We start from the raw sequence: 13,957 nt of genomic DNA on the forward strand, positions 1-13,957 counted from the left end.
ACACCAGGGGTATATACATTTCTCTTCACCAAGCATACTGCATACATATACCATGGCTCATGAGGCAGTGCATTACATCACAGTTAAAGGCACCCTCAAGAATATAAACTAGTTACTAGCTCTAAGATAACTTTTTCCAATAATGCTAACTTTAGCACATTGCTCATGGCATGTGTATCCTCAAATAACACTCTCACGTAATCTTAGAATGTGTGTATGAGCTTAGCTCTTCATCAAAACTAGTTTTTATTAAAGTATGAAATAATATGCTTTGAGCTAGCTCATAAATCATCATTGGAGCTGCCCTAGTAGAAGCAAGCGATCACGCTGTCAGATCCGAGATCTTGAATGAGTCCGCGACGACTTTGAGCCTGTTCCGCAGTCTGCTCCACCGGCGTTCGTTCGCGGTCACGATCAGCGTGTAGTATCGACCTGGAGGAAAAAAAAAACAAAGTTTCATATCATTGTTTTCAACGGGAAACACATGAGCCGACCTAAGACGTTTTGCGGTTCATAGGCATCCTACCGTTACCAATGGCGACCGTTGCAAACGCAGAAACTCCGTAGCCCGGAGCCTCCAGATCGTACTCAAACGTCCAGTAGTTCTTGCCGTCAACAGTACGCTGCAAAAATAGTACGATCAGCCGCGTATTTAAGTAGCAATTTTTACTCGTAAACTGCATCTCAAACGAGCGCTGAGCTGCGTTGCAATAGAACAGTGAGTATAGCACATAAATTCGTTGGTTATAAGAGTTTCTGCTCAGGCAGTTAGGTAGCACATAAATTTGGCAACTCCGTGGCCAGGCAAGAAATGTTGATTGAATAAGCAATGAACAGACGGCAGACCTCTTGCATGTCATAGACCGACGGTATTTGATTCGGGGCAGCATAAACGTTGTTTACCAGATTGAAGATGGCCTGGTATAATTTGAAAAATATTCATCAGATCAGCAAAAACGAATCTCTGAGCTTTCAAAGCTATGTCTATCTTCTGTGACTAATCAAAGTAAAGAGTACATAGGCCAAAGAAAACACCTCATCCATTGGTCCTAGGTCGCGGATATCTGTTTTCTCAGTAGGAATAAATCCCACACGAACACACTGAAGGGCAAAATTTTTATCTTTGAATGCTGAATCATGACCCAAGAAGTCGAAATCCTATCCAGGGACAAAGAAACAAAGGCACCATGAAAATTACCCTTCAGAAAGAAGGCCATTGGCATTTGAGTCATTATTCAAGAATCACATGACCACCTACCCTCCATTCAGCTGGATAAAGATATGAGTATCCATCTTTCGCATCCACGTAAGACTTATAATTCTTCGGTACTTCTGAAATCAAGGACCAGCTCCAATTAATGTCAAATATATATATATATATATATATATATATATATATATATATATATATATATATAGAGCTACTATCCTGTAGCTGGCTACAGAATAACTTATTCTGTAGCCACTTTGAGTTATGATAATTACTATGTTAATTTACGAGATTATAGTAACCCCTTACTAAGTGGTTTAATATAACGTTATGGTAAATATCCCCATGTGTTATAGTAACCCAACTATCGTAAATATGTATTGACATTATGGTAAATTAGTATATAAAATTATAGTAAATGGAGGTGGCTACAGAATAACTTATTTTGTAGCCGGCTACTGAATAGCCTCTCCCTATATATAGAGCTATATATATATATATATATATATATATATATATATATATATATATATATATATATATATATATATATATAAAAAGACAGAAAGGCTGCTTGAGAACTATAGTCTGATCCTGATAAGTGATCAACACGATGTCAGGCCATCCAAAATGGTCATACCTTCAGCAAATGCAGAGCTTGTCTTCAGTAGGCCAGTGGCTAATGCTCCAGCACCAAACAAAGCTAATCGCCTTTTCGTGACCTCTATATAAGTGGAGAGATGTTATAAACAAAATTCTGTTGCCCATCAGATGTATGAAAAAGAACAAAAGGAGCAATTACTACTGTCATTCAAAGATCCTTCTTGCAAGCTTGCTGCCACAACTGAGGGAGAAGCCCCATTCGGTTTGGCAGTCACCGCACAATTTGGCACAACCAACTGAAAATCAGCACCCGAGTTCAAGCTGTTACTCCCCAGAACCGCAGGGAAAATAAATAAATTCCAGAAAACAGTGAGAAGGGGCTTGAGCACATACTTGTTTGGATACGGAGCAAATCAGATTCTGCAAGCTTGCCATTTCACCTTCAGTAGTTCAGGTTGGCACTGAGCTCAAGGAAGAGTTCTGTGAAGCTTGCAGCCCAGCATCAGTTATCCACAGCTGCTGGACACGCCCACTTTTCCAGTATCGAGTGTGTGGGTGGAAGCCAAGGCAGCCAAGTCAGCATTTTCATTATCCTCATTTCAGCACTTTTGGTTGTCTTGTATTGACCACTGGCTGACAAAAGTGGGCTATCCCAACAGGCAACAGCCCTTATGATGGATAGGTGGTTCCGACGATGACATGTTCCTGCTCGTTTTTCTGGGGTAATATTTAACAAAATATTAAGATATATGCCAACAAGAGCAAGCGGATCATAGTCAGACATCATAATACATCAGCTGCAGCTTAACAAATTTGCCACAATAAAAAGAAACAAAGATGAGGCTGAAGAGGAACTGTTCTGAATAGAGTGATTTTGATGCCATAAAACAAAATTTCCAGGTTACATAATTTCATGACACCATGATAAACAATATACAACAGCGGCTACAATTATTCAAGGCTAGTAAGCTTTTGGTGCAGGCTTCACTAGTCCTAACCCAGAACCACTACCCAAATGCTTGAAATCCCTTGCCTCCAAGCATTCATCATGCGCAGCAAACCCAGTTCCTCCTTTCTCCAATGGAACCAGATTCCTCTCCTTGAATGGTTTGCTGCACTCTAAGCAAGCTTTATCCTTTACTAGAAACTTGTCTGAGCACTTCTTGCAGAAGACGTGGCCACAGGTGCTGACCGCCACAAGGGACATGGTATTTGTGAGAGTGGATTTGCAACTAGGGCACATGTAGCTCTTTTCCACTCCCTTCTTGCTCTTTTGATCAGCAGTTTCCTCCGTGAATGAGATAGGGAAGAGCGATTTCAACTTGAGCTTCTCCTGCCCCTCAGGGCAGATAGTGTCGGTGGAGGGTGCATCTACCTTGACCGTAGCTTCAGGAGTAGCTGAAGGGAGCCAGAATGCCTTCATGTTGCGGAGGGCTTCCTCTTCAAAAGAAGTGACCTTCACACTGTTTGCTCCATGAAACCCATTCTTGTCTTGGGAACCACTGCGATCATGGTACTGGGGAACAGCCCCATGATTCTGCTGGTCAAAGGCATCCAACTCCTTAGCCTTCTGCAGAATTAGCTTCTCCTCCTCCTCCTCCTTCTCTTGCTTTTTCTGGGCCTCGTGAGCTGCTAGCTTGCTGGAACAACAAGAGTAAACACTCAGTACTCTGTTCATTAGACTCAATTAGAAAGCAGATAGTTTAAGGCCAACTACAGATTTTTTTAAGCCCATCATGAACAACAGGAATTCTAGGTAAGGAAACTACAAGAGGGAAATTAAGTCTAATGAACAGTGGGCGATGAACACGACTGCTCGCAAAATGAACTTTAGCAAACAAACATGAACTTGCAGGTACAATGAGAAATGGCTAGGGTCAAATGTTGGATGCTGAGACTACACTACATACAAGAGCCCAAATCAAGACACGGTATGGATCCATGAAAGATAATTTTATCCCAAGTACAGGTGTGACCTTGGCAAAACTAAATCTAACTCCAGGTCAGATAATGTTGGCCTAAAATTCATGGGCGTGCTTAGCTTAATATCCGCACAAAAATCATCAGCCACCTGAGTCTAACAGCACTGATATTAGCCTGACAATTCTTCCAGCAGATATCCTGCAACCTTCTCTCATCCCTACCACCGCGCACCCTCATACCCATTGGCCCAACCAAATACTACCTAAAGCAATTAAGCAATCAATAATCCTGAGAAATAGACCGTGCAGCGTTGCTACCTACCGCTTGATGTCCTTCTTCTGGGCGAGGAGGCATTCGAGGATGCACTCCTTACAGAAGGTGTGGCCCTTGGGGCAGCAGAGCGGGTCCATGAGCGGCTTGAGGCAGAGGCAGCAGGCGTCGAAGGGCTTGATGGAGTCCTTTCCCAGACGCTCCCGCTGCGTGCCGTACCCGAGCTTCCGCTTCTCCTCGTACGTGAAGAAGGCGAGGTCGTTGTTGTTCTTCGAGTGCCGCTGCGGCATCTTCGCTCGTGCCTCGAATCGGCTTAGTGCGGGAGGATGCGGGGAGATCGGCTGGCGGAGGAAGGCTTTCGCTCGCTTGGAACCCTAGATTTGTTGGACGCGGGGAAGAGAAAGGGGCGAGGGAGGAAGATGATGCTGGTGACGAGAGGAACCCTGGGTCTGGGTCGGGCTCGGGGGATTCCGTCCGTGCACACAAGTGGGCTGGACCGAGCGGGATTTTTTTTAAGGATTAAGGATGAAGGACTCTCGGCTATTGGGTTCGTCTAATTTTAATTCTCAACTATAAAATCGTCTAATGCTAGTACCCCAACTGTTAAAATCGTTTACTTTTAACACATGGGCATGGGTGAGGCCGTTTTGTCCAACATAGAGCGTTTTTGACATGTGGGGCCCACGTGTCATCCATCTCAGTGACATGTGGGGCCCACGCGTCATCGATTCAACCCCTCCCTCTCCATCCTCACAGCCACTCCCCTGACGCGTCCTCTCTCCGTGCACGGCGGGGCGGGCAATGCTCCCTCGCGTGGCCGTACATGACGATGACACTGAGGAAGAAGACGCTCGCCACATAGACCGACAGCCGCTCGTCCTTACGTAGCGACGTCACGGCGTGCTTCGCGCCGAACGCGTCGGACCCGGCTCCCGCGCCCGCGCCCTTGAGCGACGACTTGCGCCACCCCGCCAAGTTCATGGTGCCCGCGGCTCGCTCGCTACCCAGCGCTGCTGCCTGATCCTATTCCTATCTCTCTCGATCTCTCCGTGCGCTGGGCTGTGTTTTCGCTTGGACCGATCAAACGTGTGCCGCGACCACGATCAGAAAGAGGGAGAGGCTGGAGGATCGTCCGCGCTAGCGAGGTAGCCACGCGCGTGGGTCTTTATGGATTGGCTGGCGAACCTGGCCGGGGAGTCAGCACCGGGGGCTGCGGATTTGGTGAGGGGATGCCATCTCCGGATGGTTCCCACACCCTTCTCTTCTCCCCTGGCCACCAGGCATTGAACAGGCAAGTGCAAGCAACATATATTAAATGGATGGAAAATTCGTCAAGCTCAAGCCACCACCATCCAATTACTCGTACTCATTGGTGCCTAAGGTCCCTATATAGCCCTCGGACGAAACTGCAACGAGAATCATCCACCAGGGCACTCGGACGAAGCGTTGCCATCAACGCCATCCGCCATGAACACCGAACTGAGCTTGGCCATGGCTTCCTCTTCTTTGTTGCTTCCTCTTCCATATTCTTGATGTTTTGGTTCCTTGCTAATGTCACGGCCTTGCCCGTGAAACAGTTTCATCGGTGGACCTTCGTAGCAATAGGAATGGTACCGTTGCCGCAGTGCATTGGCGCCACCACTGCTGCGCACGTGGCCGGACTTCCCCGAGTCATCTCTACCCTAACCAACTCCGCAGCGGTATCTGTGGTGAGCTCATTTTCCTTTTCCACCTTCCCATTAAATCTCTACCATTGCTGGTGCGTCGGAACACGTGCGCCGCCACCGACAAACCCGCACCTACGTGGGCAGACATGCGCCTACACGCTGCAGCCCTAACCACGAGCCATCGTGGTCCTGCTTGGCCACGCGGACCTCACGTTGGTCATGCGTCGCTCGCGACCGGACCTCGCTGCTGGCGAGCCTCTTCCTGGCCGGGATTGGCCACCGGCCGGCCACCCACACTCGCGTGCATAGCCCTGGTCAAACCTGTCGGCCCCCACGTGGTGGTCAATGCTAGTGGGGCATGATCAAAACCGCTCCACATAGCACAAAACAGCTCTGCCCATGTCCAGGTGCTAAAAGTAAACAGTTTTGATAGTTGGGGTATCATCAATAGACGTTTTTTTGTAGTTGAGGGTTAAAATTAGACGAACCCTATAGTTGAGGGGTCAAAAGTGGACTTAATCCTTTTTTATCATGTATAACTTGGACGCACACAGTCTACATACTCCATACTCATATTATAAGTACACATACGTGGGCGTCCATACACACGCAAATAAGAGATTGGGAGACATCGCCTCTAGTGCCCGGGAAACACACAGTATCACCGAATGTGCACGCATACGTGTACCTAAAAATTCTAGAAAAATTCCAGAAAAAGGTACGATTGAACCCTGGTGGGTAGCATCCCACCGGACAACTCTACCACTGGACCATAGACCCATTCGCTGGGCCGAGCGGGATTGGCCATGTGCCGAAAATTTTTTGGAGTATTGTGTGGTTTTCATAAAATTCATGTAACATAAATGCACATAACATATATAAACAGTGATTACCCAAAAATAAGGTGTTATGCACCGAGGCTTAACTTGGGCAGGCGCGGTGTCAGCTGAGTCAGTCAGTGGCGGCTCCAGGACCTCCTCCTCTACGAGAATCTTCTCCTCATACTCCTCAACGATCTCTTCCAACTCGTGATCGCCGGTGGTCACGATCTCTGCCAACTCGTTCTCTACATGCATGCGATAATGATGCAACACTTAGCATTTATGCAACAACAACTCTTAAAATAAGAACACGTATACTAAGCTACTAAGCTAGCTCTAATGACTAAGGTACTAAGCTAACTATTATTTTTACCAAGCAAAGCGTTGGGTTCAACTAACAAACACCTAGCTTTACAAATGAAGAATATATCTTTATTTCTACTAATGATTTGATGTATATCAAAATAAAGAGCATTTAACTACTCTAATGCTTAGTCTATTCTAAAGCTACACAAATTACAGTAAGCACATAATAATACAATGAAGCTATCGTAAAAATTTTAGGACTAATGCAATCACCGATTTACCACAAAAATTCCTATAATAATTCTCTTAACAATATTAAACATTTTTAGATGATTGAATAGCTCCTAGTATCAATATGTATATATATGAACTAAATACACTAACAGATAGAGCACAACTTTAGGAACTTAACAAAATTTGTTTCATAATTTTTGGACACCTACATGATTTTATATGATTTACCAAAGATTAGCTCAAAAATTATATTAGAAAACTATTTCTAATTTCTTATGAAAAAGAAAAACGAATTCTCCCACGTGGCCCACACGCGTGGCCCACGCGGAGACGGCCCGCGGTGGGGAAACACCGCGCACGCAGACATTTTTACAAAATAGACCTCATATTTCTCTTGAATTACAACTAAGTACTAACACTATTTCCCCTCTCTTAGAACTTCTCACTTAATCCCCTAGCCTTTCCCTAATTCACCCGTGCGCACCCCCGGTGACTCAGTGCACGGCGACGCGGCGAGCGGCGGCACTGAGCACCTATGCCGACCACCTGGGACATGCGTGGCCCCACCTAACGGGTCGATCAACATCTCTAACCCGAGCAGCTATGGGTGATACGACTTGCTAGCGAAGGCTGCAGCGGCGCGCAGCCATCCACGATGGCGGCGCCACTATTCTGGTGAGCTAGGGCAGCTACAGACCTAATCAGTTAGCATGTGAGCATCAGAATGCTACCATGTACTAGGCCGAGGTGACAGTTGGGGTGGAAGATGACGGAGGAAGGCTGACCATGTGTGGCCGAGCTGTACGGCGACGCACTACAGTGGCATGGTCGTGTCAGCGATGAAGGGGAGGTGGTAGTAGCTCGACTAAGGCGCACACGATGGAGATGGAGTCAAGGCGATGCTAGTGGTACAGGTGAATTAGCTCGGGAGGGATGATAGGAGAGCTGCCCATACCCACGACCGGACGCGGCCTTATCGGCACGACGGTGGAAGAAACTCCAAATTGGAGCTTGGTCGTGCTCGCTTCAAAGCTGGGTGGGGTCGGGTAGCGAGAGGACGTGATGGTGAAGCCATAGCAGCGACAAATTAAATGGAGGTGATCGTTCGCAGGGCAATTGATGGCGTGACTCGACGGCGGCAGCGGAGGAAGAGAGAGAGAGACGGAGCGCGGTAGGTGGGCTCGGTTCATCCTCGCCTTGGCGGGACACGATCGGCATGATTAGGACACCCATGCATAGATGCTACGAACAAGGCATGCTCGCGTCCGACCGGCGAGACCCGCACGGTCGTAGTGTCTTAAATGACAAAGCGACGATGGCTCAGCCATGTGTGTGCGGTAGTGGCGGCCTTGAACTAGGCCTACAGTGGCATAGAGAGTACAACGGACAAGCGCAGACACGATGACAATGCGAGGCTAGTCGGTAGTGCGGCAAGGTGACGACAGCGTGGCGCAGCCATGGCGGCATCAATGGCAGCAACACGAGGTAGGGTAGCAGGGCACGGGGCCAGGCGTGGCCTAGGCCCAGGCGGCCCAACCGGCCAAGCGTGGCGGCATGGAATGACCGTGTGGGACGTGGCCATGTGTGCGGCACAGGGTGGCCACGCGGTGACCGCACGCACGACGCCAACCATCTCGAGACTATGACTTGCACAAATTTTGAAGCGCCCAAAACAACTAAATAGTTGCTCTAGGAGCCAAACCATCTCCACCATACTCAAGATGACATATGAGACTACCAAATTGAGCTATAACACTACACCACCCCTTAACCCAATCTCTCAAAATAATTTGCTAAACATAGCAATGTCTAGCTGTTGACCGACGTAAATTTTTTATGTTTTGAGCTAAACTTGATTTCAATTTACAATTTCTTGGCTAGTAGAAATATTAGCTAGTAATATCATTTTTCGACAGCAAGTATTTCACTGTCATCTACAAAGTTTATACTTCAAATTTTATTTAAATATCACACACATGTTCTATAGTATTTTTGCTTAATAAAAATTGGTTTTAAACCCTACTTGATATACCTAAACTATTGAATCAACTTTCGTTTAATATTTTTATTAGTCATTTTAAGTTACAAGAAATTTATCTACACATTCTATCACATGCATTAACACATAAACATGATGCTCATGACATGTTTTTGTAAATGATTTAGGGTGTAACATCGAGGGTGTTACAACATCAAAGTCTAAGGTGGAAGATGATGTTAATTTGAGGGGCTTCTAGGCAACCAAATATTGAGTTGAACAGAGAAGACGATGATTTGGGGTCAAGGATGCCATAGATCTCTGTTAGATTGGATGATTGAATATGTTTCCAACTTTAGGAGAGATATCCTCCTCGAATTCAAAAGAAAACTCCAAAGGATGAATTTCTTCTTCCTTTGGTGTCCCTAGGAATGGTTTAGGAATTGGGTTGGCGCTAAAGTTTTAGATGGAATTAGCAATGAATTAGTTGTCGAAACTTCTTGTGTGGGTATTGTATTATCCTTTTCTTTAGGGGAGTCATGATGGCCATCGGTGTAGGGAGAGTTTTCAAGGATTGTCTAAAGGATAACTCTCCTCTCACTAGTAGGAAGAACTAAGAAGGCTCCTCCTAAAGTGATGTCAAGGAATTATGTAGATTTCTTACTAAGACCCAAATAAAAGTGTTGCAAAAGGATAGGTTCGAGTATAGAAAGATCAGGGCTAGATGAATAAAGATCCATCAAAAGGGCCCATGCAGCACCTAGGGATTCTTTCTCCCTTTGCTTGAAATTTAGGACCTCTCTTCAAAGACGAACCACTCGAGTGATAGGAAAGAAGGTTAAGCAAAACTTAGCTTGAAGAACATCCTACTCTCCTTGTGCACTCTCTATAGTTTGAGTATACCATAGTTTGGTTAATCCCATCAAAGAGAACGAAAATAGCTTCGACTTAAGGGTTTTGTGTGATATGCCCGAAATGTGAAGGCATGAGCACACTTGCTCAAACTCTCGTAGATGAGCATATGGGTTATCATCTTTTTCCCTAGAAAAAGATAGCTCCTGAACTTTAGTTATGAAACAAGGGCGAATTTCATAACTATTGGTCTAGATAGGTTTTGATGATGGAGGTGGCTCCAAACTAGCACCCTTTTGAGTAGCGAAATGAATGATAGGAAAGTGATCCATGGTATGAATACTAAAGGGTACAAGATATTTGGATGACTCGGTTCTAAACTAGAACAGCTACCGTTCCCTGACAATGGTGCTAGAAAGCTTGTTGACACTAGATATGGCAAACAGATAAATCCACAAGTGCACGGATGCCAATGTAGATTTCACCTAGAAGTATTCCAAGGTATCAATTTTCCATGAGGAACACAAAGTGGACTAGTTATGAACTAAGAGTGTCCAAGGGTAAAAGTAATAGGCAGAGAGGATATCTGTGCTTTCTATGAACTAAGGCAATACTAAAGAAGACTATATCACAGTTGTTTACTTCAGGGTACAACCCGCCTAGCAACTAGGAGAGATAACTAGACAAGGTCTGACATGAGCCCTATGATTTAATTACTAGACCTATCGTGGTGGAATACATAGGATGGACAGGGTTATCACCACCTACAACCTACCATAATCTATCCGGAGGCCTAGCCATAAACATAGGTAAGATATAGCCTAAGCACCATGCTTAATCTATAAACTTACTACTCTAATCCTACGTACGGTGGAACAAAATCAAAGCACTCTAACTAAGTGGTGAAACTAGTAAACACAATAATATAAATAATACTTAAGTAATGCAAAAGAGCAGAGTTACCACAGAAGATGCCGGACTTCACTCGAAGAAGAGCTTCATCCACTGAAGCACAAGTGGAGAGGATGCTGACAGCCCCAGCTCCTCCTCGAGCTTCTCCTCACTCTCTCCCTATCTTCTACTTCTAAGTAGTAGAGCCATAGAGCTTCGCCTAGCTACTACTCTCACTTGGAGTGATGGAATGAGATGGTGCCTTTACAAATGAGGGCGAGGGGTCCTATTTATAGCTTGAGGTGGAGTAGGGGCTACTCCATCGCCACGTTAGTGATCCGTGTGCTCTCCATCCTCCTCCATTGGATCAAACCATCATATAATCAAGGGTGGAGGATAATTGAGCATGTGCTTCTTTGCATGGAGGCATGCAAATGGCGGTGGAGCCACTGAGGGGCATCGAGTGGTGGCAGGTGGCGCTGGGCGCCCCCCTATGATAGGTGGGGCCTCCCCCTTCTTCTAGAAGCTTGGCCCACATGTCATGAGTGGGTGTGGATGGTTGTAGATGTTTGTCACATTGGTTATGTTGCCATGACACATCAGCGGTCCTTATGATGCTTCATCTGAGCCTTTGATGTTGAATCAACTTGAGATCAGTGGTGGAGAGGGGCCCAAGGCCCCCTGCCACGTCCACTTGCCTCCTTTGTCCATTTTCTTCACCATTTTGCACAAATTTTGCTATAATTCCTACATACAAATAATTTTACAACTACAAGTGGAACTAGATGAATTATAAATAAAACTCAACGCATGTGATGATGTTTTACCTCACTTTATCTTGCTTTTGGGTGAAATATTGACGGTCAAAATAGGTGTTAGTGATCATCAACATGTGCCACATATGGCTGCCGGCCGTGAGCTGGACGATGGAGCTGACGTGTGGGGCCCAGGCATCGATGAGAAGAAGGGGGAGTAGAGACGGGCACGGGTGAGGCTAGGCCATCACTAGGCTGCTACCGCTACGGCGCTCACTAGGCCAGCCCACATGGGAGAGGATAAGGGAGAAGGGGAGGGTGGAGCGGGCTGAAAGGGGAGAGGGGGAGAGAATGAGCCCCTAGGGCTTTTATCCATTTCTATTTCCTTTTCTTTTTCCCAGCCTTCATATGCATTGTTTAATTTGGTTTTTGAATTCAAATTTGAAATGCAAAAATGCAATGAGTACCACCATATGTCCAGCAAGTCAAGCAAGCATTCACACACAACGTTTCACACATCAAGTTTTACTTTTATGTTGATCTATTTATACTATATATCATCTAGGTTAGTTATATATTTTAGTTCCTATGTAAAGTTTTAAAAGGTTCAAATTTTTAGTGATTTTAAACTAGGTCAACTTTTTAGGGTGCTCAATATCAGGCCCTAACTTTGTATGCGTTGGACCAAATGCCTAACCCTAGCACAACATGCTTGGTCGTGTGTCTAAGTCTCATCAGACTCAGCGCATTGGTCCGATGCTCCCAGTCCGATGTTCATCAAACAACACTAGCACACTATTTATCGCGAGGGTTATGGAGTCAACCATGTAGGAGAGAGTCAAAACAGTCATTGGACCCCAGCGTTGGTTTGATGGGTCTTGTCTATGGCAGAACCGCCCAAAATAACATGCTTTCAAAGGCGCTCGTCTTCCATTAGACACTAAGCACCTCAAAAGTGAGCTACCTCGGACTGTTCCGTCGAGCACACCCAAGGGAGAACTCGAAATAATCCACATTTTACATCCAGAATCCAATAATGAGTACGGGCTTACAATACTTAGTCAATTTCATACAACAAGAGTTCTTAGAAATTATTTGTTACAATACCAGTGTTTAGAGTGTGATAATTAAACAATGGAATGAAAATAAGCATCTAGCAGAAATGATACAAGGATCCATCTGTGTTCACCAGAAGAATCCTCCCCACAAGAGCTACTCCTTAAGCTGCACCTACAATAGGGGTAAAATAAACCCTGAGTACACAATGTACTCGTAAGACTTACCCGACTAGTGGGAATAGCTTCCCGACTCCAAGGAATATGATAGGCAATATGGGTTTGCTATTTTCTTTTTGTTTGCGAAAAGCATTACTAATAGTTCATCCTTACAGTCAAGTTTTATTGACAGTCATGATTACTTCATTAGCTAACCATTCTAGGTAAGCACCTATTCTACTTCCAAGCAAGGGTTGAGCAATCAGAACCATTTCACCATCTTTTATCTTCCAGTTCTTACTACGGTGCTAGACCATAGCCAAGTCGTACCATCTCACGGAAATGGTGATTCGTGAACCAATGTATCCTAGTTGGGTACCTCAAAACACACGCCATGTTTGTACCCCAGGCACAAACAAGACTAACCCATTCCACTCCTGTCATGGGGTCTAGGTCCGAGTCTAAACTTAGACTCCAAGCCCCCACACTTGAGACTCGGTCTCAGTATGGTGCTTAGACCTCCACATTTCCCCACCTTCAATCAGTCGGTCCGAAAAGAGCTAGAACCCACGACAAGAGCGTAACAAGCCTTCCCGCTCCCATAAGTAAGTATGTGCTTAGGATAATAAGTCTATAATGTGACTACCATCCATAGCAACGGATGGTCCTTAATCGACGCGAACAGAGAAAATCGTATAACCAAGCTAAGCCCCATTGGCCGTGGGACACATGTTACACCCACTAATACCCATACCATATTCCTGCCCTGTCTCTATTTTTCCTTTCATTATTTTATCATGAGAGTAATTATAATAATCACCTACTATGAGTAACGGTATGTTACTCACGCTACCGAAAACCTAAGCATAGTAGCTACTCGAATCTGTACTAGTAAGACTCATATGAGAGATATATCTATGCATGTGGTTTTCATAAAATTCCTATAACGTAAATTCACGTAACATATATAAACAATGATTATCCAAAAATAAGGGGTTATGCACCAGGGCTTGCCTTGGGCAGGCGCGGTGTCAGCTGAGTCAGTTAGTGGTGGCTCCAGGACCTTCTCCTGCATGAGAATCTCCTCGTACTACTCAATGATCTCCTCGAACTCGTGATCGCTGGTGGTCACGATCTCCGCCAACTCATTCTCTACATGTATGCGATGATGATGCAACCTTAGCATTTATGCAACAACAACTCTTAAAATAATAATACACATACTAAGCTACT

General features: G+C 45.2%; 2 protein-coding genes across 3 annotated transcripts; both read right to left on the reverse strand.

Annotated features, from left to right (window-relative positions):
* On the reverse strand, positions 1-2,388 carry LOC136540166 (photosynthetic NDH subunit of lumenal location 1, chloroplastic-like). 2 transcript variants are annotated; one of them, XM_066532169.1, is made up of 8 exons: positions 2,207-2,388; positions 2,016-2,109; positions 1,851-1,934; positions 1,259-1,332; positions 1,036-1,158; positions 847-918; positions 527-623; positions 1-432 (listed from the first exon to the last, which is right to left on the reverse strand). In XM_066532169.1, the coding sequence occupies exons 1-8, from the start codon at positions 2,246-2,248 to the stop codon at positions 323-325; spliced, it is 696 nt and encodes a 231-aa protein (XP_066388266.1). In that variant the 5' UTR covers positions 2,249-2,388; the 3' UTR covers positions 1-322. The 2 variants fall into 2 exon arrangements, with proteins under 2 accessions (XP_066388266.1, XP_066388265.1); XM_066532168.1 differs by having other exon boundaries at positions 2,013-2,109.
* A 112-nt stretch (positions 2,389-2,500) lies between these two features.
* LOC136540165 (E3 ubiquitin-protein ligase CSU1-like) lies at positions 2,501-4,476 on the reverse strand. The gene is made up of 2 exons (XM_066532167.1): positions 4,058-4,476; positions 2,501-3,453 (listed from the first exon to the last, which is right to left on the reverse strand). The coding sequence occupies exons 1-2, from the start codon at positions 4,294-4,296 to the stop codon at positions 2,775-2,777; spliced, it is 918 nt and encodes a 305-aa protein (XP_066388264.1). The 5' UTR covers positions 4,297-4,476; the 3' UTR covers positions 2,501-2,774.
* Positions 4,477-13,957: the final 9,481 nt, after the last annotated feature.

The sequence above is a fragment of the Miscanthus floridulus genome, chromosome 2 (assembly GCF_019320115.1).
Source record: "Miscanthus floridulus cultivar M001 chromosome 2, ASM1932011v1, whole genome shotgun sequence".
Lineage (NCBI taxonomy): Eukaryota > Viridiplantae > Streptophyta > Magnoliopsida > Poales > Poaceae > Miscanthus > Miscanthus floridulus.

Coding starts and splice junctions, on each gene's coding strand:
- LOC136540166 (XM_066532168.1), bottom strand. CDS start 2,248: ATGGCAAGCTTGCAGAATCTGATTTGCTCCGTATCCAAACAA. Junction 919..1,035: donor ACCTAGGACCAATGGATGAG/GTGTTTTCTTTG, acceptor AAATTATACCAG/GCCATCTTCAATCTGGTAAA. Junction 624..846: donor CGGTCTATGACATGCAAGAG/GTCTGCCGTCTG, acceptor CTATTTTTGCAG/CGTACTGTTGACGGCAAGAA.
- LOC136540165 (XM_066532167.1), bottom strand. CDS start 4,296: ATGCCGCAGCGGCACTCGAAGAACAACAACGACCTCGCCTTCTTCACG. Junction 3,454..4,057: donor CAGAAGAAGGACATCAAGCG/GTAGGTAGCAAC, acceptor TTGTTGTTCCAG/CAAGCTAGCAGCTCACGAGG.